Below are 23,830 nucleotides of genomic sequence, written 5' to 3' on the forward strand. Positions count from 1 at the left end.
TACCAAATCTATGTTCTCTACGTCAAACACTTTTCGAGGAAACAAATGGTTTATCACATCATATATCGTACGGATTATTTTTTGAAGAGCTCAATAATAATTATGGTATACCCTCGTCACTTTTAATCACGTGATAAATAATATTTGTATAGATTCGCATGCGTTCATATTTTTTGTTATATTCCGTCCTTCATACGTATTATTATATATTGATATAATGTATAACGAACACGCTTTTGTTTTTTACTTTTTACACACGTGCATACTTGACACGTGTATGAACACTCGTGCGTTAAAAAAAAAATGTTCTCATCGAACACAACTTATATAAATAACGTCATGAAAAAAAAAAATTCAAAAAAATATTGTGAGCGTGAGATTATTTGTATAAATGTATGCAACCAGCCATTCCAAGGAGGTTTTATTTTCCTAAAACGACACAAAGTCAATACAAAATTATAAAAGTACATAAGCCACAAATTTGTGTATTTATTATATTTTATTATACTATGCACTTGTAAGATTTCTAAGCGAAAACTATAATATAATATATCTCGTTTGACTGTAGAAAACTTATATAAAATATATGTATCCACTCTTTACCTATTTGTACCTATTTTAAAACAGTCGAAATTGAAGTCAATAAATAAAAAAAACAATTAAAACGAATGAATGTCGAAACCTTGACCTACGTTCATTCAGTTTATGGTTGGAGAATCCTATTAAGTATTCTATTTACTCAGAGGTTCACAATTTCAGCTTTATTTGCTCTAAAATATCAAAATTGTTTAGAATCGGTGAAATAAAAGTTTACTTACCTACGTAACATTATGTGTAGTGCGTATTATTAACTATTCAATGGTCCGTGGAATTTACATTTTAAAATCTTTCCGAGAACAACTGTTGATTTAAATATATTTTTCTATGTTACAGTGTTTTTATTAAGATAAATTATTAAAAGGTTTTCGATTGCTATTTTTTTTTTTTATATAGGATTTCATGTGACAATTGATTTTGTGGTGTAACACTTTACTTATATAGTTTTTTACCACACTTGTGCAATTCATGTATATTAAAACTCAAATACTCTACCTTCAACAGATGTTAAAATAAAAAAGAAACATATAGGTATATCGCCACGGGTCCCAAGCATGGAGGTGTTAAATATTCATATTGAATTCGTGTCCAAGTCAACCCAATAAAAGTTGTCTTATCGAAAAGAGAATGATACGAAAAGAAATACACATTGAAATTTTAAAATTCCGAGAGGAGCAAGGAATCTATTTGGTTCAAATGCAAATTGTTTTATTCTTTGGAGAATACTTTTTGAGGTACCTAGTAAAAAGCTCATCGTGTTACACCTTATGGAATGAAGATTAAACAAAAGTTGTAGGTATATATTTAGTGCCCAGAGCTATTTTTTTCAAATTTCCAAAAAGATTTATAAAAAATAAAATGTATAATCAAGCAAATATTTTATACGCCTTAAATCTATCTCAGTTTTGGTAAACGCAACCCTTGAATCGTATACTATTTTTTGATTTAACTTAAACATGTTGTATATTTAAAACAATAAGAAACAATATATTTATGTAAAGTGTTTTTAACATTAATATATTATTATAACCTCACAAGTCAAAACTACTTAAAATAAAATAATATACATAAAAAATAAGTACTTATCTATAAGTATATACAATTTAAATGCAGACAACGGTATGTTGTAACACAAAATAAAGATATTGCAGTATTGGTCAATGGTCAACAACTTGATAAGTGGTAACTTAAGTGGAGTAATTAAATAGTTGTTAATTTCAAAATTGCAAACCTAGTTCTTTGGTCTAAATGATTCAATCCACCAATTTGTTTTATTGTTCCTCTAAAAGGACGAATCGAGGCAGTCACTTAATGTTTTGTGATTGGACACCGCAATCACTGGCTGGGATTGGGAATTTATCTTTCATTTATTGAGTCTCTCACCACCTCACATGTGACAATAATAAAGATTCTGTTGAGTATTGAGTGTGAAATAATTACGAAGTTCCAGTTAATAATAATAATAACATTATGGTATTCAATCTCAATGTACTCAATGTAAGCACGACAAACTGCTTTTAATTTATGACTTTATATTTTTACAGGATGATATATTGATACAGTTATTACAATCACAAATGTTGTTTTTTTTTTAAGAAAATAAATGTTGGTTATCGTATAAAGTACGTTATAAATTTAAAAAATGTATAATATATATTATATAAAATATATGAATTACGCACGCATACTATAAAATTATAATCAGCTTATCTAGTATGTTTGATATGTACCTACGTCATTTATAATAAAATTTATCCCTCAGCAGTTGTACAGTTGTATTTATTATTATTATTATTATTATTTTATTATCTCAGTATGCATTTCACGCTTTTCAAAATAAACCAACGGAGTTAACAATATTTTGTTTAGAAACTATAAATCCTGCTGATACATGTCCAAATGTTAAGGTTTCGTCATTTCACTATCTCGTGTCGTTTCATCCCACCCAGGTCACGTGTGATATGTATGGTACGCACAGCTTATCTGAAACTTTATTCTAACCGACCCCGTAAATTTACTCATAATTTTAAGCTTAAAAAATCTATAAATTCTTCAGTCGTACAGTATTTCTCGGTCCCTAATGTAGTTTTATAGATCTTATATCAATGCTATCTAGCTATTAAATATGTAATCAGTTCCTCATAATATAATTTTATAAATTTCATTTATGTTATCATAAACGTTAATTTACGATACATAATACACTTCATATACATAGGTACTTCATAATTACAATATTTAGGAGTTAGTACGTCCAATCTATAATTAGAAACATAATATTCATACTTGCAGCGTGACGTCATAATAATCAAATCTAGTAGGTACAAAGGGCCTCATATTGCTTAATCAATAGAAGTATAAAAGATTCAAAATAAAACTATTGTATATATTTAAAATCTCATAGTATTAAATTCAAAATCATTTATATTTTGTAAGATTAGATTTAAAATAACTTTTTAATCTAATAACAATTGTATGAAAACCCACCCCTATGTGCCAGCTGCGGTACTCCTTTCTCAATCAAACACATCTTAACTGAATGCCTTTCATACGAAACGGATAGACGAGAATCAGGCATCTCAAACATTCTGTCAGAAGCCCTCCACCCGGACAACATAAAACACATGATAACTTTTATTTTTAAATCCAGCCTTATCAATAATATTTAATATGTAACATATATTATGTAAAAAATTTAGAGTTAAACTCTTTGTTGCCAATGGCCATAGTTGCCAAGGCTTAATTCAAATAAAAAAAATAAAAAAAAAAATTGTATGAAAATTGTTTTTATTGAGTTAAGGTTTCGAAATCTATGACCTAAAGGTTATTTAGTAGATTTTTAACTATGGGGGAGGATACGGTTGGTTAGACCACGTGTATTAAATGTGGCGAGGATTTGCGAACCCGAGTGGTCACCAGTCCAGGAACTGGTGATACCAGCTGACGCTTGACCCCAGAACACGTTTTTTACTAAGGTCAAATAAGGCCACTGAAAAGGTTTTGATTTACCTTCGAAAAAATATACTGAGTAGTACATCTAAATTATTAAAATATGCAATATTAGATAACCTAAATATATAATATTTTTAGAGTAGGTACAGCGCACTTAATATGCTTTCAAATTGTATGAACCTCCCTCATAATATGTAGTCTCAAATATCAGTTATGAACACAAATATGCAATATCGATTTGACGTAAATACTTATTTAACACTACCTACTCGTTAACTTTATGGATATCCAATTTTATGGTTTAGTTATAGTTCAATTTACTACACGCTAGCGCTGCCTATTATAACTTCGACTCCAATAATAATTATTCAAATAAGTTTCAGTGCAATTAATATTGTGAAGATCATATAATTTATGGCTTCTTTGACGAAACTTCACATTATTATTCAAATACATTATTATAAATCTAAATTTGTGAACACTGATGCTGTTTCGATATTAAACCTTTGTTTTAAATAAGTAAGACTATATAAGCAGGTAATTCATTATGTATATAATATATAAATATTATACACCTAAGCGCAAATCGTGTTAAAATAGCTTAAGGCTCTGGTCCATACCGTGATCTTCGAAAATCTTCAGGTTTTTCGTAGGGGGGAGATTATTAAACGTTTAGGAAGGACTTCGCAATTACTTATATTATGTACCGCATGTCCACAAAAACGGGGTAATCTGTAACTCGGTTACTTATATTACTCACTAGGTTCCCTATACATATTTTTTTCTTCTAATAGCGGGGCATGAGACTAAACTTATTGTATCATAAGTCCGTTTAACTTAAAACTGTGTAACTATTGCATTTGACTCGAGTACAACAACTTCACTTTTGCTGTGTACCCCTACCCTGTTTTCGTGGACACGAAGGTACTCTTATTTTTTCTATTGAATAATTAACTGGATCATAATATTACTATACAATTTTAGTCATAATAATATTACATTAATACTTATAGTCAAATAAAAATATTATAGACGAATTATTTATCAATGTAATATCAAATATCAATAGATAGATTATTGACTACGTATTGCAGGTAAACGTTTTACTAGGGCGTAACATATTTTAAAATATAAATTCTTATTGTTCTTCGTGGCGTAACACAATATGTACCACACAATTAATTACAACGGGATGAAATATCTTGTGCATATACTATAATAGCTTGAAAATAGTCATATAATATGTGTTTGCTCGGTATAACACACTGACGGACATTAGTCTTTATTCACATTCTGGAATCAAATATATGCAAATCTGTAACTCTGTAAACGATGACAGATGCACCCTAATAAAATTGGTTGATATACATCGAAATTCGTAATGTATATTGTTATTATTATTAATATGGAATGTATTTCATGCGCCACATGCATAGTTACCGGTCAAAATATTTCTGAGCAAAAATGTCTTTCTGTAAAAAAAAAGATATGACTATGTAAAAGAACAGGGACAAATGGACGCAGCTGTTATAACATATTATATACTATTATTAACAATATCATTTTTTCAAAACATTTTAGGATTATCCGACGTCATCGTCATCGAAATCGATAAAAAAACGATGATAAACCACGTGCATGCCAACTTCTACAACGATAATACATTTTAGTCAACCAACTAAAACAATGGTATTACCTAAGCCACGTCAAATAATCCAAAAATACTTTCGTTGATTACAGTATTGATGTTGATGTTGCATGGCTTCAGCCGCTCTATTTTTAAAACGATTAATAGCAACCATCGCCTTGAATTTGCAACCTCCGAATCATGAGTGTCCGCACACTGCATGTTCACTGTTCATTAATGCGTTTCAGTAATTCTTAACTGTCAATTCCTTTATGAATTCGTGTTTTGCACTCATGTTTGAATTTACACTGCTAAATTTGTTTTAAGTGGTCAGAACTTAGTTTATCAGCTATATATATTATATATTATAGATTATAAACATTTTCAAAGAAAATACATTGCAGAAATACGATTCAACTTTAATAATTAGGTACTCATAATATTATGTTGTTTAAATAAATCAAGATTATATATTAAAGTATTATAATATAAGCCCGTATAAATAAAATTTAATTCAATTACTGCTTTTGGTTAACTAAAATTGTTGTTTTAGAAATCTAGTGGAATGAAAGAGGTTCTTATCCATTTTGTTGTAGTCGGATAATACCTTTAATTATCCTGATATAATTAGGTATATTGTTATACAAAATATATATTATATTATTGTGGTATGAGTGTTAAATAATTGTTTTGTACTCAAAGCTACGTATAAATGACCACTCACATAAACGGAAGGCCGCATCTATTTGTTCAAAATCGATTGTAAATGCATAACTTACAACTAAACAATAATTACATAGGTAGAATAAAATTCTAAAATAATCAGTGATCTTCTGAATCACTCTATCTAATCATTTAATGTATTAATTATTAGATGGGTTTCTCTTTCGCATCGATATTATATTTATAGTCTTTATATGATAGCTGTTTTATCATATAATAGAGTGGAATAATGAATAATAGTTAAGTACTTACGTCCTAGTAGATATATATTATGTTCCAATATGAATTATTTGTTAAGTTATACTTATATGAGTTATATCAGTCTATCGACCATCATTATATTTTGTATGGTTAATATTATAATGTATTATTTTTCAACCTTCCCATTTTATTTTAATATTATACAGATGGATATTTTTGATAAGTAACATTTTATTGTAAACGGTTTTTTTCAGGAAATGAATTTACCGTAGGTATTTTTGATAAATTTATTATTTTATAAATTTACTTTGATCGGGATTTTTTGAACAGAGGTATTTTAACTTGTAACCATCAAAATATAGTATTATTATACAATACCCCAAACACTTTTTTTTAATAATAGTGTTATGTACTAGGTATGTAATACATTTATCAAAAAGAAACAATGAAACGTGCAACTTATGATTATTGAACACGATGATACTTTGGAAATTTTGTAATAATAGGTATTCTGGTTATGGTAGGAAAATAATAATCTTTATTCATATATAAAACTACTATATAAGTTATATCATTATGATAAGTAGTATTGTGAAAAAGTGTGTTATCAACGATTATAATGTTCTAATTGCTTTGCTATCTAATTATTTTTGTCAAGATTCGACAATTTCACACAAAGAAAATATCCATAATAGTAAGATTTTAAATATATGAATTGATTATAAACATCAAAAAAATTAAGGTTAAACACACAAACCCTTAATTATTATTTATTAGCTTGGAAAACGTTAAATTTAAGGGGTATGAACAAGAACTGGGTATGAATAAAATATTAATGAAATTGTGCAGCCAACTGTATCAAACGGGAAAACAGGTAACTTAAGAAATATACGTAAACAACGAAAAAACCGCAAGATACTTGTGACAAGACAGGCGAAACAAATAAAAACTAATCTGAAATGCAAAAAGTCGAATCTAATTTCCGTGAAATATTTTTCTCCAGTGAAAAACTTATTTCTCTCAGATTTAAATTAACAGTCAAACAGATAAAACAATCTAAGATAATCTTAAGGATGATTTTTTTAATATAAGTACGTATTAGCGTTATTTTTTTCTTTTATTGCAGTTAGTAAAACAAAACATGCACATAACATTTTATCATTTTAAGATAAATATATATAGGTATAGTGCAAGCTAGGAATTGTCTGAGTGAAAAAGGCATTATGTACCAACCACTTATTTAAATTACCACTAATCACTTAAAATTGTTATCAAAATTATACTTGAACTTATGAATAGTAAATTTTTTTTTTCTTAATTCAAAATCGATTTTAAATGTTATCTTTTGGCATTTTTATATACAATAAACAATTATATTTCATATTTATTTACAGTATTATAAATATACATTTTTCAAATGTATTCCATTTATAATTATTAGGCACGCGATAGTTCGTATATAGGTAGAAAACAAACTTATTAGTTATAACTAAGTCTTAATGTATACTTGTTAACTTCAAATATTTAAAAAGCAGAATGTGTTCAAATACTCAGTTGTCTGAAATCGCACATACTCGTATTTTGTCAACTAGTGTAAAAACTACATAGCAGACATACTAGAGAATTATTCTGGAATGGCTTAACAAACAACAATTTCTGTTACAATTATTATTAATTATGCTCACCAAATCCATGACTGTAAGTTTTACCAACTCTTGTCCAAACATTGTCTCCCAACACAACTTCCGCAATCGTCGCCTGATTTGAAGATTCAAACAAGTGGCTCGAAGTGATAAGTCTTCTCTAGGCGCATCTTCATGTTCCGTTGTTGCAGCATACGCTTCGCCTATACAACAATCATAGTGGGTTTATTTTATATAAACCAAATTGCAGTTAAATGACTACATATTTTTAACTCATTTGTTATAAAATACAATTCAACGCTACAAAATGTATCACTTTAGTAATATCCCAACTTTTTTAAATCGAATAGCTAAAAAAATGTATTTAAAAGTAAAGTATTTGATAAGATTATATTTATATTAGTTTAATCCTAGATTTAAATTGATGATGATTGATGAATATTATGATTACAATGAATTATAAGTATTTTTCAAAATACTTATACTATAATGGTATAATGAAAGAAATGCGAATCATCAAACATTTGGACATTTGGTAGGAAAAACTTTTCGTACTCACATTATATCCTGACACCGGCACCTAAAGTATTAGTATTATGCATTTCAAAAAAAGCTTAGAAACATTTTAGATATAATTTATTTGTTAGGATTTACTATGAGTATATATTATTAATTATAGGAAGGTACTTTGAATTATTCAATTGAATAGATAAGTATGACTAAAGCAATCATTTTAATAGTAATTATACATTTCTTGAAGTATTAAATTAAGTTTTTTTTTAATGTTAAAATGTGTATTAATTGTTTAATTTATTTCACTAGTGATCATAACATCTTATGTGATCATGTGGATTGAAATTATTACTCCGTACTCGTATGAATTATTTACAACCGTTATATAATGCATTTTGCGTACTATATATATTATTATGCGTATCAACGTAACTATATGTTAGATGTTTGATTAAATTACTGTCCTTCGTAGAAATGTAATAGTCTCTATAGAATTCCAGGGCACAAATTGACATCGACCACAACTACATATACGTTGTGCTATCTAGTATATATACAGTACACATATATATGTATACGAGTATACGCTTTGGTATTTACTCGATTCCTCGCTAAATCCTTGAAAACCGTTTGGCACCTCAGTTACATTTATAACCGGTGATGGAGGTGAACAAACTATTTGAAAGCAATGAGTCCCATTGAAAATTACTTCCGACATCCGTTTTACGATTCTTCTCTCTTTAGACGACGCATTCATCTCGTCCGTTGGCCAAAACTGAAGATCGTCAGACGAAATCGTACTATATGGCTCATCGTTGTCATCTATAGTGATTGTCGATTGATCAATCGTCGTGTTCGCCATTAACACGACTGCGTCCAGACTTTCCGTTGATTCAGTGACCACGCTCGTCGTTGACTCTACAGACTCACTCGGTATAGTTTCACCTAACGTACTTTCTGTGGAACTTGATATCAATTCGGATGTGTTCGAAGTAAAGTCGAATGAAACGTCCGTTGAACTCGTAATTGTTGACTGAGCAGTGACCAGGTCCATGGTCGAAATCTCCGTCATCGACTCAGCTGTGACCAGACCCACAGTCAAATTCTCCATCGTCTCGTCATAACTGTGCGTATACCTGACGTCAGACTCGGTGGTAGTGGAGGTATCTTCGGACGAAGATGTCTCATCGTAGTATATGACCTCAGCGGTTATTCGTAAATCATCGACGGTCTTGATAGTCGTTTCAGTTGTACTTTCAGTCCATCCGGTGCCATTCCGATTCACACTGAAAATACTTGTAGTTCGACTGAAGTCCGAAGTGTGACCAAAATCCACCACCGTTGTCAAGTCGGCCCCAGTGGTAATCAATTGCAGTGGTGATGAAGGTACGGAATTGTCAACCATCTTTGGATGCACGTCGGCTGGAACGTTTCGAACAGCTGGAAATGAGAACGGACATTCTATCTCCTGTCGGAAGCAATTCGGTTGGGTAGCGATCGTAGGGGCTACGGGCAACTGAAGTTTCGTTGTGTTCGACATGGTGGAATTCATGAACGCTAACGCAACCAATACCGAAGTAGTCGACGTCGTCTTCGACAAAGACGTCGTGGTGGCCATGGTAGCCATGGTGGCCGCAGTGGCCGTGATATTGGATACATTGGATTTCAACACTAATAGCTCCTTTGTCTGTAACACGTAAACGTAAGTATAACAGTGCAGTTGTCTTTAAATGAAAATATGAATTAGTACAATACATACTCTTATAATATAATATATTTGATTTAATATTATAACTTACATATATATTTTTTAAATTATTATTATTAAGGTTAATTTCAAATAAGAAAAAAATTGTTCCTTGGAATTAGACAAGCTAGGAAAGTTTACTCTGTAAGGATGTACAATTCCGTCGTGTATTTTGATATTATACAGAGCAATAATCTAAAATCCCATACACAATTTAACAACCTTAATATTTTTGTACCCACTTTTAATAGTGGCTTGTATGAATCTTTATTAAATAATTATACATATTTTTTTTAAATACTGGACAGCAAGAATTTTCTATGAATAGAACTATCATGAAACTATTAATTAATTCAGCTGTAGGTAATAATGTAATATTAAAATATTTATGCAGGGCAGATCTAATTTATATTGTTCTAATATAAACGTTGAAAAGATCATTATAATTTATTGATTATTTTGAAAATATTTAGTTCCTCGTCAGTCATCATGTTAACTAATAACAACGTAGATAATTGATTTTAAATCTATTATTTCCAGCCCCCAGACTCAGAGAGTATTAAATTTCCTTGAACCTTAATCGTGATCTCGAATGCGAATATGAGTTTATTGTTATTTCGTGGTATTCTCTTTTAGCGAAAAGCAATGCATATAATATTTACTGAACCTGCCACTCTACACGAAATGTGTTTTATTTGTAATTCCGTCTAAATGTTGATGTTTTCATTAGGTACGCGCAATATTATAATAAATTACTTTTTTTTCTAACAGTTTTTCAAATTATTAGTCTCTTTGAACACTAAAAAACAACCGATTCACATTAAAATACATAGATAAATTTGTAGTTATATTACCATTAATTAAGGGTTTCATTTATGTTCGTCCATATTATGTAAAAGCTGTAGTTTGAGAAAAGACAAATTTAATATTTGAATGATTTATTATTCAAATATTTTATTTTTTACAAAATGTTCATATGCTTTTTAGTATTACAAGTATTAGTTCTTAATAGTACCTGATCCTAATATATATATTTAATTTGTATTAAATTTTTTTTACGACTTGTGAGTAAGTATAACAATGTTTTGTTTTTAAATAAGTATATTAGGTATGTGATACATTTATACTAGATCTTATATACTTAACGTTTATACTTGACTTAAAAAATGTATGAGTAATTGTAGTATTGTATAAAGATAAACTAATATTAAAAAGTGAAACAAATAGAATAATACATTATATTTTAATACTACCAATGTCCACGGTTCGATAATTCTAAGTTATTTCTGTATTAAATCTCGTCCCCACAGAGCATATTTAACTATATTCGTCCCATTTTATATTATACGTATAGGTATTACACCCTTAGAGGATATTTATTATGTTAAACGAATTATTAAATTTAATCATTCCGAATATTCTGTATGTATACTAAAAAGCACTTGGTCGTTTGAGACACGTACACTTTTACATACACTTTAAACAACTGGAGTACTATTTATAATATATACTATGTATAATGCTCTTTAAAAAAATGATACTATCAACCATGTGCCATGTGCATGAGAAAATTATACTGACATACACCTACGTATACATTATACATTAAAATATAGGTGTCCAACAAACTATAAGTTTTGCTATTCATACCATCTCCCTGATCTATACCTCATCTAAATATCAATATTATATTATTTATTATTATTATTATTATTATTATTATTATTATTATTACTGTATATTTTAAAGCAATTTAATTATTGTTTCATTAATAAATCAACTTATGGTATAATAATACGAGTATGCACAATTTGTGAACTCGAAAAAAATATTATTCATCCATTAAATTTATCTATACAATAGCAAGACATTTTAAATATAAAAAAACTGATTAACTGTGTACTAAAATCTAAAATTTAAAATGTATAATATAAAAATACATAAATTATATATTTATGAAATAAAGAATTTGTACCGTGGATAGTTAAAATTGTAACTTTTCTTAATAAAACCGTTCCAATGAAAACTATATCGTGGTATTTTTGATATAATTAAAATGTGTTACCGAAAAGGTTGCATTTTAGTGTCGAATATTCCTTTAAACGTACTAAAAATCAATGCATGACATAGAAAATCTTATTAAGTAATAAAATTATAATATTTTTTTTTAAATTTTTTTTCTTCTTGTTGTTGGTAGGTAGGTAGAACATAGTTATAATCGATTTTACAGAGTTAAAAAAAAATAACAGTCTGAATATATTAGCAATCCTATGGGTACTATTGACAATTTTCCGTATGCAAATGGTATTCAATCGTGACTATATGTATATTATATAACATACATACAAATTCACTTGACAACGAATAATTAACACATTAAAGGGGTTAATATACACTTACCATGTCGTTGATTTTCACAAATAATGCGAACGTCAGTGTGTAAAGATTTAACAAGTTTAGCGCCATAATCCTAAAACATACAACAAACGAGACATCAGTTTATTAGAACATACTTTCTGAATCAAAGAGTATTTTCCACTCCAAACTAGTAACTACACATGCCATTATGCCCAGAGATATAATGTGTGTGTGGGTCTAAGTCAGTTGATTTATTAAACTTTATAGCTATAAAATCAAAGCTAACATATCATACTATGAGCCTTACAAGTTACAATTTGCTTAGAGCATAATGAAAGAATTTAATTAAGTTATAACAATCCGGGACATATTACAACAAGAAAATGTACGTCAATATCAATTTGAGGTTTATTTTGATGAAGCGAGAGTTTATTATCGTTGTATATTATTCAAAATCGTCCGTCAAGACGTGCCAAAATTATTTAGCTTAACCATAGGTTTAATATTGCTGTTAGTGTAAAATTGAATTAAAACTTTAATTATGCGCCGTATATCTGTTAATACAGTAATTTAATATAGTCTATAAATATTACTATTTAAGTATCAATTAAGTCATTTAGGTAAAGAATTCTTATTTTTTGGTAACAAATTATTACCAACCAATTACTAATTTATAGATCATGTATGTATAATAAGAAGTCAACATTTTTAAGTTAGGATGTCGAGCCCTTTCTTTTTTTTTTTTTTTGATTAAGAACAGCAAAGCCAATATATTTTAAGTTTACAAAATTTTGAGAAAATTAATTTTTAATTTGAGTTTAAAAGAAAAAACTTTTCAAATTTTGATAAATATTAAGCATTTACGTTTAAACTAATGATAAAAGAATCCCATTTTCACAAAACATTAATTTGCATTAAAATCAATTCGTATTTCTACGACAATGCGCCTTCTTGCGTACAAAATATGGACTAAACGACTGACACTTGCAGTCTTCAATCCTTGAAATAATATATACGTACAAATGTACGATACACAATACTAAAACACTATGGTTTCCTCCTACATCGTATACCTAATCGTCTTCTGATGACTCAAAATTATGAACTTCCGTTCACATAATATATTCATATATTTTATAAAGACATAAATAAACTTAAGAACTTTACAAGAATCTGACAACAACAACAAAAACAATCAAAATTCATCTATAATAATTAATAAGTAGTTACTTTTGCATATATTTAGTATACAAATAATAATTGAATCTATAAAATCTCAATCAAAACAAAAAGAATATTTACACAAAGAAGAATGATTGAACTACTAATTATTTTGGTTCAATTAAATAATATATAACTCATTTTATAGCAAAAATGGTTATTTTGTATTTAATTATTTTGAATTATATGTAAGCATAAAAATAGTTGGTTTTCAGTTGGAATTAATGAAAATATAATTTGACTAGGTGCAAGTTATACATTGTATAAATCTCTGTAATTTCTAAACTCTAATTTAAATTTGAGTTTTATGATAATCCTATATTTTTAGAAGAATTGACTGAATTTTTCATTCGTTATGCTCCATATAAAAATATTTGAATCATTACATACGCTACTGTAGAAATAATGCATTTGTAAATGAACATTTTTTACCACAAAAAAGAAGTTTATACATGTTTTAGTTAATAAATTATATAAACGTGTATAAAAATATCATATTTAAAAAAATAAAACGAAACATATTTTATCTTGAGAACAAATTGCAGTATGAAAATAGTTTTGACAAATATCGTGTGATATTGTGAATAACGATAAGATACAAAAAACCTTTAACACTCGTTAACTATGTTAGTTGTTGGAATTGCTCCAGTACAATTATCAAAATTTACATTGCTAATAGGTGTACACTATATAGTATATACTACAATGTACATATTCTTTTACACGTGTCCACATAATAAACTATATATAAGTACTGTTATTACGCATGCAATTATAAGATCTGCGCACATATAAGGCCTATTTCAGTACTACAAATATACTAAATTTCAGACTTTATTTGGTTAAATATAATTACCTAATTGAGTATTTTCTTTTAATATTTCGAAAAGTTTTTTCATTAGATATTAATTAAAAATATTTTAAAATGTAAAATATTTAATATTATATTTATTTTTCAAATGCCCATAATATAAATTTACAAATTATGTAAATATCCATGTGCAATATGGTTAATTTAATTTAATTCTCTTCAATAATTTTAAATTTATACTATGAGAACACAATATTATTGAATAATAAATCTAAATAGGTGGTGTATTATTAAAAATATTTTTTTGATGATATTACTATGATAAATAATTTTATTAGTGTTTTAATTTATTATAACCCTGTGTAATGAAACTTTATGTAGGCACCTTCGGTGGAAATTCTACTCCAAAATAAGTATGTTTGAAAATTAAAATGTTACCAATTAGGCGTATTATAAATTACTTATTGGTATTGGATGTAAATCAACTTATCAAGCAGATAATGTGTCTTACAAATCGAATGGAGAAACCAATGTCCAATGGGTCATCCTTGGAAATTTTGTAACAATTAAAATATTGCTTATAAACAAAAAATCCGTTCTAAATAAAAATATCATTAAAAATAACTATCTACGCACATCCAACAAGTACAGATAAAAGTACGACTAAATAATAACCCTGAACGATCATCTCCGTAAGAAAACAAAAATGAGCAGTTAGAAATTTAGAATCACAACTGTATCCCGAGACAGCCATTCAAACCATTTTCCCATTATTTTTATTCGAAATACAAAACAATGTATCGTATAAAAGTATAATAGTTGCTACTTGCTATTGCTAACAACAGCAATATTAAAACAATATACCTACTATTCAATATGGGTCGGATTGGTTTTTTTATAATTTTTATTTTAAGTTCTGTTATAGGATGCATATAATTTTGTTCTTAGATCATAATTACTGTTTATTCAATTCCATTCGATTTATAATTACATGTTATTATTTTATTCGAGTATGAAACGTGTGTAATTATTGAATAATATGTGGTACCTATACGAACGGTTGACAGGAGATAGATATAAAACTAGTATCCTAGTTAAAATTTAAGATAAGACCAAATTAATCTTTCATGAGCGTTTGAAGTTCCGAATATTAAACTTATTATTCCGTTTACTTTTACGATTTTTATAATTTTGTTGTAAAAATATTAAGAGAAATTTGTACTCGTAATGTTGTCTATATCGAGATAGTGTAGACAGTCTCTACACGAGTAGATATATATAGATTTGATAAATCTGCTTACCGGATTTTTATTTCAGTTTATTTTAAGTGAATTATAGAGAAAAATATAAACTGCACCTGAGTGAACCGTTTTTTCTTATATTTTTTTTATGTGTTAAGTGCCTATGGCTTCACTTAATCTTAAAAACATGAAATTTTCTAATAATGAATAAATTATAATTTTCTACACACTATGAAATTTTAAAATATTTAGATTAATTTTAAGCTATGGCAGTATTGACTCGTAAATTAATACTTAATAAAAATAATAAACATGATATAATATAATCCAAATTAATTTTTGGCAAAAATTAGTTCAACCTAACACTAATAGAAAAATTAATTACCAAAGGTATAATATAAAAGTTTTATAAAATATTTTTAAAAATATATATTGACACACCGTTTTCGCTCAGCATCGTTTTTCATATTATGCAATGATTAATTGAATTCAAATTTGACACATCCATTGCTTAAACAAACTGCGGTGACCTACTCAATAACGAGACGCACTCAAAATCTAACATATAATAGCAGAGCGACTTCCGTTGTATTTATTTTTGTGACCTAGGTATATACCATTATTTTAAATTTATATAGTTAACTATATGTAAACATTACAATGTTAGAGCATACAATAAATGTTATTATTTTTCAATTTCCTGAATTTTAATATTTATATTTGTTTCTGAGCTTAGCTAGTTTTATATGTATCGTTGTTTTTTTATTTTTAGTCAAACTAACTTAATATGTAAAATATATTTTTGAACTTGAAATGTGTAATTTTTCAGTATTTTTGTAGAAAATTATGAAAACATAACTACAATGAGTAAGGAACAATTATAAATGGTACCTAATAAGTAATGTTAGATGGTGAAGCATTCAGATTTGAACTTTTTAATCATGTTTTGATGTTTTTGTTGAGTCTTCCAGAAGTATAGATATTATGACATTTATGTTACCGCATAAAGGATCATATAATTATAGTAAAAAGCCACTTATCCAGGTTATATAAATAATACAAAAGTTCAACACACTCTCGTTTTGTAAATATTTGTATAAAACAATTTGTGTTCAAAGTAAAATTGTTGGGTAGATTTTTATTTCAAACAAATTCGCCAGCGTCTAATCATCCGTATACAACATGTAACAAATACTATAGTAAGTATTGGTGAGTGCAGTGACGCATGAAATATTTCCTTAAGTGTGTAGTAGATATTTTTTTCATACTTTCGTTGAGAAAATATTGAATTTTGTTCCGGCACTTCGGAGAAATTTCTTTCAATCGAACTTTCAATATTGAACCATGCCGATTTTTTATTACCACGAAAAGTCACGTACAAATGGAAGCACAGAGTAGCATAATTTCTTGGAATATTATTTGTATACAATTCGAGTAGGTTCTTAATCAACATTATCTATAATTTTAGTTTGTTTAAATCTTGTCTTGTATTGGATTTTTTATCATATATCTAACACTAATTGTTTTTATTAGTAATAAATCTAATATTTAAATGATTTAACAAAATTCAATCAAATCTTTCGGTTTGTAGTGTTTGTACATATAATATAAACAATATAATATGATATTCAATTTTAAAATGTATTCATTTATTTCTTTTTTATATAAAATATTTACAATCTATACTGCTTAGCATAAAAAGTATATGAGAAGAGAGACAGAATACATAGTTTACTTGAGTAAAAAGTCACCCATTAGTGACCATTTGCTTGAAAGAGTTTATTTCTAGATTATAAACATTTAAACTGCTAAATTAAATGTTTCAAAGATAAATATAAATGATTAAAAAAACTCAAATATCAACATTTGATTTAAATTTACAAAGTCAATACTTTTGCATAAATTATGTGACTATCAAATTCATCGATGTAATTAATCAATTGTATAATGCAAATATAATTTTAGAAAATTTTAAAAATTGTTATTAAAGGGTTTTTAAAGCAAAACTAATATATATTATATGTAAAGAATTTTACAACAATCATATTACTGGACATAAATAAGTACTGTGCTTAAAATTAATAAAAAATATAATGAGTAGTTATTTTGTTTATCTACAACAAGAATGAAAGTATAGTTCAATAAATAAATTACGAGTAAGTTATACTCTGTCTTTTATCAAACACTGATAAGATTTAAATTTCGTATTCAAATCAATAGATATGAAGTGAATTTGGTAATTGTAATAGGTATTAATAGGTACCTGGCCAATTGTACACGGAGTGTTGTTCTTGGGTGGTAACTCTCCAACACTCCCAAAATTTCAAAAGCAATCGGAAAGAACGTACCAATGAGAGTCATGACACCTGTGATTTCGTATTTTCTCCATAGCGTGGATTCGGCCTCTGGTTCTGTGGATCTGCCCACCACGAGAATGACGGCATAAACTGAACTTCCAAGCATCCATACCATATTCAGATTTGCAAATATCCTCAAAGCCACCACTTTCCAACTGCGAAACAGGCGAGAAAAACAAAATAATATTTATAATACACCGCGGGGGGACAAAAAGTGTAAGTATAACTATCAGAGAAGACGTAAACTTAAGCATTCAGCAACCTTAAAAATCTAAGTATTATACCTTTTCCCATAAAAACGTAATTTGAATTGATTTTAAAAAACTGCGTGTGGTCACGCATAATATGGGTAAAAGCTTATATTAGGATGGATATTTAATTACTTTTGTTTGTCTTTCATTCTTTCAGCTTCTTCAAGCAATGCCTCTTTAAAACCGAGTATAATCGATGATATACGATTGTGAGCGGTTTCTTCGTTTCCGATCATGTAATCCCATCCGGTGAACAGTTTCCACGTAAAAATGCACTCATCGTCTTTTTCGGACAGTTTGCTCAAACGGGAGTTTGCGGCCATTCTGTGCAATAATTGATACAACGAACAGACAAATGCACATTAAAACGACTATTATTGTCGATCGGATATCCAGGTGGTATAATATATACTTTCTGAGCGTAGCCACGAAGCTGTAAATGTAAACAACGAGCCCCGTAATAAAGTAGGCCGTTGGTAGCCGGTATCCGGTGTCGGAACTTTGTCGATTCGAATAGTAGCCGTAAAACATGGGTGAATGCTGTAGGACTCCCTCAAAGTTCAACAAAGTCATTAATTCCATAGAAGTGGCCTGCTCCTCTGGCAACAGTGTCTTACGCTCTCCAGTGTCTGCCTTGTTGGTCGTTAAAATCTGTGAAAACATAACGGTTTATTATTAAAGGGTACACTTTGTATTATTGCAGGTACGAATGTTCAGGTTTAGATGTTAATAATGTTATAATTGCATATAATCGAGTACTTCGGGCATGACGACGAAGGCTGCTAACAACACGGATATGACAAAGTTCACCCAGAACAACCAGCGGAGGAACGTGAAGTACGAAGCGACCACCGTGCCGAATTGAGATTCGATTTCTTTGATCGTTAGTTCCCATGGAATAATTTGACTTATGAAATTGGCCATCTCCCGTTTACTGTGCTGCCATTGCTATATTTTCGCAGTGAACAGTTACCAATATTTTATTAACGCCGAGGTTAATATCATTGTTATATTATATCGTATTACTTTGACTAGGACTATGTGAAACCGCGCCATGATATCTCTCGTACTTTTACTCATCGCTAAACGTTCTTGCAGCTGACCCTCGTGCTTCTTCACGTATTCTTTGGCTTGCTGAACCAATTTCATCTTCCTCCGTATAGACCACGGTTGCTGTCGTACGCTACCCAATACCTCTTTGTGTAAACGAATGTTTTCAAATATCTGCTCTTGAGAGATACCAGCATCTTCGATATTAATCGCCGTGCTGAAATCATAAGCAAAATTATTAGGTTTAATTATTATACAATGCCCGATGTACTTAGGAATTTAACAATATACAATATATATAATACATTGTGCTGTAAATATATAATCTTTCAAATGTACTAATCGTTGATTCAAGATTTAAAATATGCCTATGTTTCTGTCAAAAATATCATAACTTAAGTATAATATAATAGGTGTATTATAATAAAACCATATAAGACATATTTTATTTTTTAATGCTGAGAAGATTGCTGAAATATATTTTATGAAAGGTAATTATTTTATAAATCATAATTTATATTTATACATTGTACGTGTTAAATAAATAAAAACCACGTATTTCAACATTATATATGCAATATTTACAATGTTTAAAATGTTTGAATTATCCTAAAATGTTCATAGCATCTATCTTCATGCGCATAAATGTAATATGCAGTCTTAGAAAGCATAAAAATGACACACAATTGTATTATTTATAACTGATTCTGACATAATAAAAAAAGTTAGAAATATGAAAGGGGATAAAGTATTCCCTGGGGCCTGTTGAACCGAAACTTAACGACAATTGAATCTGAGAGGTAACGTTGAAGTTCATCGTACTTGTCAAAATAATTTCTATACAAAATGACCAGAATTCTCTAATACCTAAATAGATTTATTTTCAAAATATTAATAACGGTTTCGTTGATAATTTTATAATTTACTGAAGATCAGGGTGGGCTTAATATTTTGTTGACCGAAATTACTACCTACTGACAATATTTATAAACTTGGGTACCAAAAAATATGTTGTACAATTTGTATTAATAAACCTTCTCTTTAAAAAACCAAATGAAAGTAATAGGGTTCAAAAGTATATAATTTATATTTCAAATAAAAATCATTATTATTGCGTCCATTATACTTCACTTGGTAAAAAATGTTACTCTTAGGAATTTGTCCATTAAAAAAAAAACTGAAGTCAATAGCAATAGCACGTAAGTAAAGCTTTTGAAATTCAATAGAATATAATATTGATACATTTCAATTAAATCAAAACCAAACTGACTAAAGCATAGCATATATAAAGTAATTTGAAAAAATTAATTAGGTATGGAGATTCTTACAATGCCAAAGATTTATTAAATAATCAATAATCATAAAATAATTTCATGTTATCCGTTATAAAGCAGTATAGTCTAAGTAATTTTTCTAAAAGTATTAAAACATTTCCTGTTATACTTATTTCCAAAATACCCATTTTTATGGAATTAATTATCCATACACAAATATTTCTAGACATTTATAGAGTACGTATATTATGTTATATCAAGGTGTTAGACAAAAATATTTGTTTCATTAAATGTAAATACTTAGTATACATTTTATAATTAAGAAATATTTAGTAGATTGGGAAATTTAATAATTATTTTTGATTTTAAATACATCTTAACTTCCATTATAAGTAATTTAAGACACTACATTTCGAAATTAGCTTAATTAATTAATTAATAGTAATATTGATTATAGATTCAAATGTAGAACTTGTCATCAACATATTTCGACTGTCCGAATATGATAAATAGTGAAATGTTAAGTATGTTTTAATACCTAGTTGACCAAATTAGGTCACAGAGATTGTTTTTTAAATCCTAAGACTAAACCTACACAGAGAGTATTCCTTCTGATTTCTAAGAATAACGGTTGAAACATAACTATATATTGATGGAAATATTTTAACAAATTTCACGTTTCCGTCTCGTGAACGCGATAAATAAGTAAAAGATTCTATATCTACTTATAAAGCGTTTCTACAATGATTTCCACACAATATCAACAAGACAGAAAGATCAAGCGATCAGATATCATTTGCATTTTCTGTTGATTATATAAGATCAATAGCGCACAATTTAAAAATTTTTTTTTTCATATTTCTGTAAGTTTTGATAGATATATTTTAATTTTCTATGTCATAAATATAAACATTAAATAGTTTAAACAGTTTTACTTCTTTGAGGAAATTAAACATCTTTTCAAATAATGAACTGATTTCAGATAAGTAATATACTTAATATATATTGCAGTTATGAATCACTGAATTTCCTTTTAAATTGTTTTTCTTATCACTCTTAGTATTATAAAAGAAAAATAACCAAAGGTATTGTATTTTAAATAATAAATTACTCAAACCTTATGAAAATATCATAACATTCATGACTATTTAATTTAATTCAATGATTTTTATTTTAAGAAAGTACGAGTATAGAGTTGATATAATATGTCTATAGTTAAAAATTAAATAGTAAAACTAAAAATAGTAGACATAGTTTGTACATAAAGTATTACAATTAAACATTATTGATTTTAATGTATACATAATATCATTATGTTTATTACAAAATCTAGAATTTCATTACCCAAACGTAAAACTGTAAAAGTTAACGAATCGGATTATTTGAATGGAACCTAGTTATTACTAGAGAGATGTAGTATAATAAAGGGTGGGTTTATTCTTGAATAAAATGATGACACCTTTAAGTTAATTTCAGCTAAAAAAAAACTCTGCAAATAAATCTATAAAACGATTAAGTAGTTTAAATATAAATATTTAGCCAAAAACTAGACGTCATGATTTCAATAGTTTAAGACCAAAAAATGCAGCAATATCATCACAACTATAAAATGTCGTATTAACTATCAGTTCTTAAAGCAAAAAATCGAAGAAAGCATACTTGAATTGTTTCTAGTCTATCAATTCAATCTTGTTGACCGCTGTTACAAATAACTGTGCAAATTGTAGAATAGATCTAACTAGGGAACAATATAATACATTTCAACAAAGTTGGTTTTTCAACTCATTAAAGTAGAGCACAAGCTTTTATCATAGATTGCTCCAATATGGGCATCAAATGACATGTCTACTGAATCAATATGGTTCCTAGATCAGGAATAGTAGTCATTGATTGAAATAAGGTGCCACGTATGTTATAACTCGAATTAATAAATTTCTTGGGTTGATGAAATGAAAGACATTAATAGAAATACCATTTAAACAAATCACTCAGAATAATATATTCAATAGCCAATAGCATGGTCGTCTTTATAAATAGGTGCACAAATATTCATATTATTGTCTACAAACAACAACAAATTACACTATTTTAAACACTTTGCGGAGCCCTTAATAAATACTACAAAATAAAATCCTTGTTTCAAGTGGCTCCCTTGAGAAACCCCAGAAGAATCTTGTATACTACTATTAATACTAGAAACAGAGTCTCTTATTTTTACAAATTGAGCCCTACTATTTATGTATAATATGAGGATAACCTGGACAACGAAATTCAATTTTATGATTTTACTATTTGTTCTTAAAGCTTCAATTTAATGAATTAGAATTTTTAACATTGTAATTTATATCCGTTTAATATATTTATGCGGTTTATATAAACGCTAAAAAACTCACTCTCCAGAGCTGGTTGTAAAAGCTGACGATCTTCTTCGATCCGATATTAAACTGGCGTCATCCGCTAGCATTGAAGACACGGGAGAAGACGATCTTCTTTGCTTTTGGTGTTTGCCTTTCCTAACACTAAGCCGCTTATGGAGTATTGCATTTACACTAGCTGAATAATCCTCATCGTTTTCTAAACAAAAGCCAATTTATTAAAATGAATATTAAAAAAACACATATTATTTGCACTAAGTGGGCAAATAAAATATCAAATTTAAATAAAATTCAAACTATATGTATTAAATAGCTGATACATTTTAGAACGTAAATAATTATGTATAAGACAATTTATAAATATTTATATTTTATAAAGCTTGCAAAGACAATACTGCCAAGTTGATATCAATAATGTCCATCAAGTTGAGTCATGATTAAAATAAAAAGACAATATGAACTGAAATATGGATCAATTACGGATCTGGCAATGTACTATCTTTACTGGAAGTGTTGTGTAATATTTTTGTCATCTTAATATTGACTGGACATTGAAAAATGTATGCTATACTTTCTTTGTCGTTCAAGTAAATATAACACCCGAACAAGCTCGTTCATAAAGTGTAATTTTAAATTCATTATATTTTTGTACTATTGTCTTGATCTAAAAAATTGCCTCATCTTACTGTGTAGGTACCTATGCTATTAAATGTATCGCTATATTCCTATCTAGTATTCAATTGTTTTATTTCTTTAGGAAATAGTACAAATATTATACTCTTGTATGTACGTTTAAAGATTTAAAACAAATTGTAGACCAAACTTAATATTTTGTGTATTTTTTTAAAATATACTGTATATATCATATTGTATCTGCACTTATATGGAT

At 28.1% G+C, this 23,830-nt stretch overlaps 1 protein-coding gene across 2 annotated transcripts in view; it reads right to left on the reverse strand.

The window, feature by feature from the left end:
- The window catches only part of LOC111026876 (transmembrane channel-like protein 3), a 57,540-nt gene that overhangs the window by 12,918 nt on the left and 20,792 nt on the right, over positions 1-23,830 (reverse strand). For both annotated transcript variants that reach the window (XM_022305054.1, XM_022305055.1), the window contains exons 3-11: positions 22,960-23,140; positions 19,269-19,509; positions 19,002-19,190; positions 18,655-18,893; positions 18,375-18,566; positions 17,898-18,146; positions 12,404-12,473; positions 8,857-9,943; positions 7,786-7,946 (exon numbers count right to left, since the gene is read on the reverse strand). In XM_022305054.1, the coding sequence (XP_022160746.1) occupies positions 7,786-7,946; positions 8,857-9,943; positions 12,404-12,473; positions 17,898-18,146; positions 18,375-18,566; positions 18,655-18,893; positions 19,002-19,190; positions 19,269-19,509; positions 22,960-23,140 (2,609 nt within the window). The remainder of the gene's footprint in view (positions 1-7,785; positions 7,947-8,856; positions 9,944-12,403; positions 12,474-17,897; positions 18,147-18,374; positions 18,567-18,654; positions 18,894-19,001; positions 19,191-19,268; positions 19,510-22,959; positions 23,141-23,830) is intronic.

This window comes from Myzus persicae, unplaced genomic scaffold (genome assembly GCF_001856785.1).
Source record: "Myzus persicae strain clone G006 unplaced genomic scaffold, MPER_G0061.0, whole genome shotgun sequence".
Classification (NCBI taxonomy): Eukaryota; Metazoa; Arthropoda; class Insecta; order Hemiptera; family Aphididae; genus Myzus; species Myzus persicae.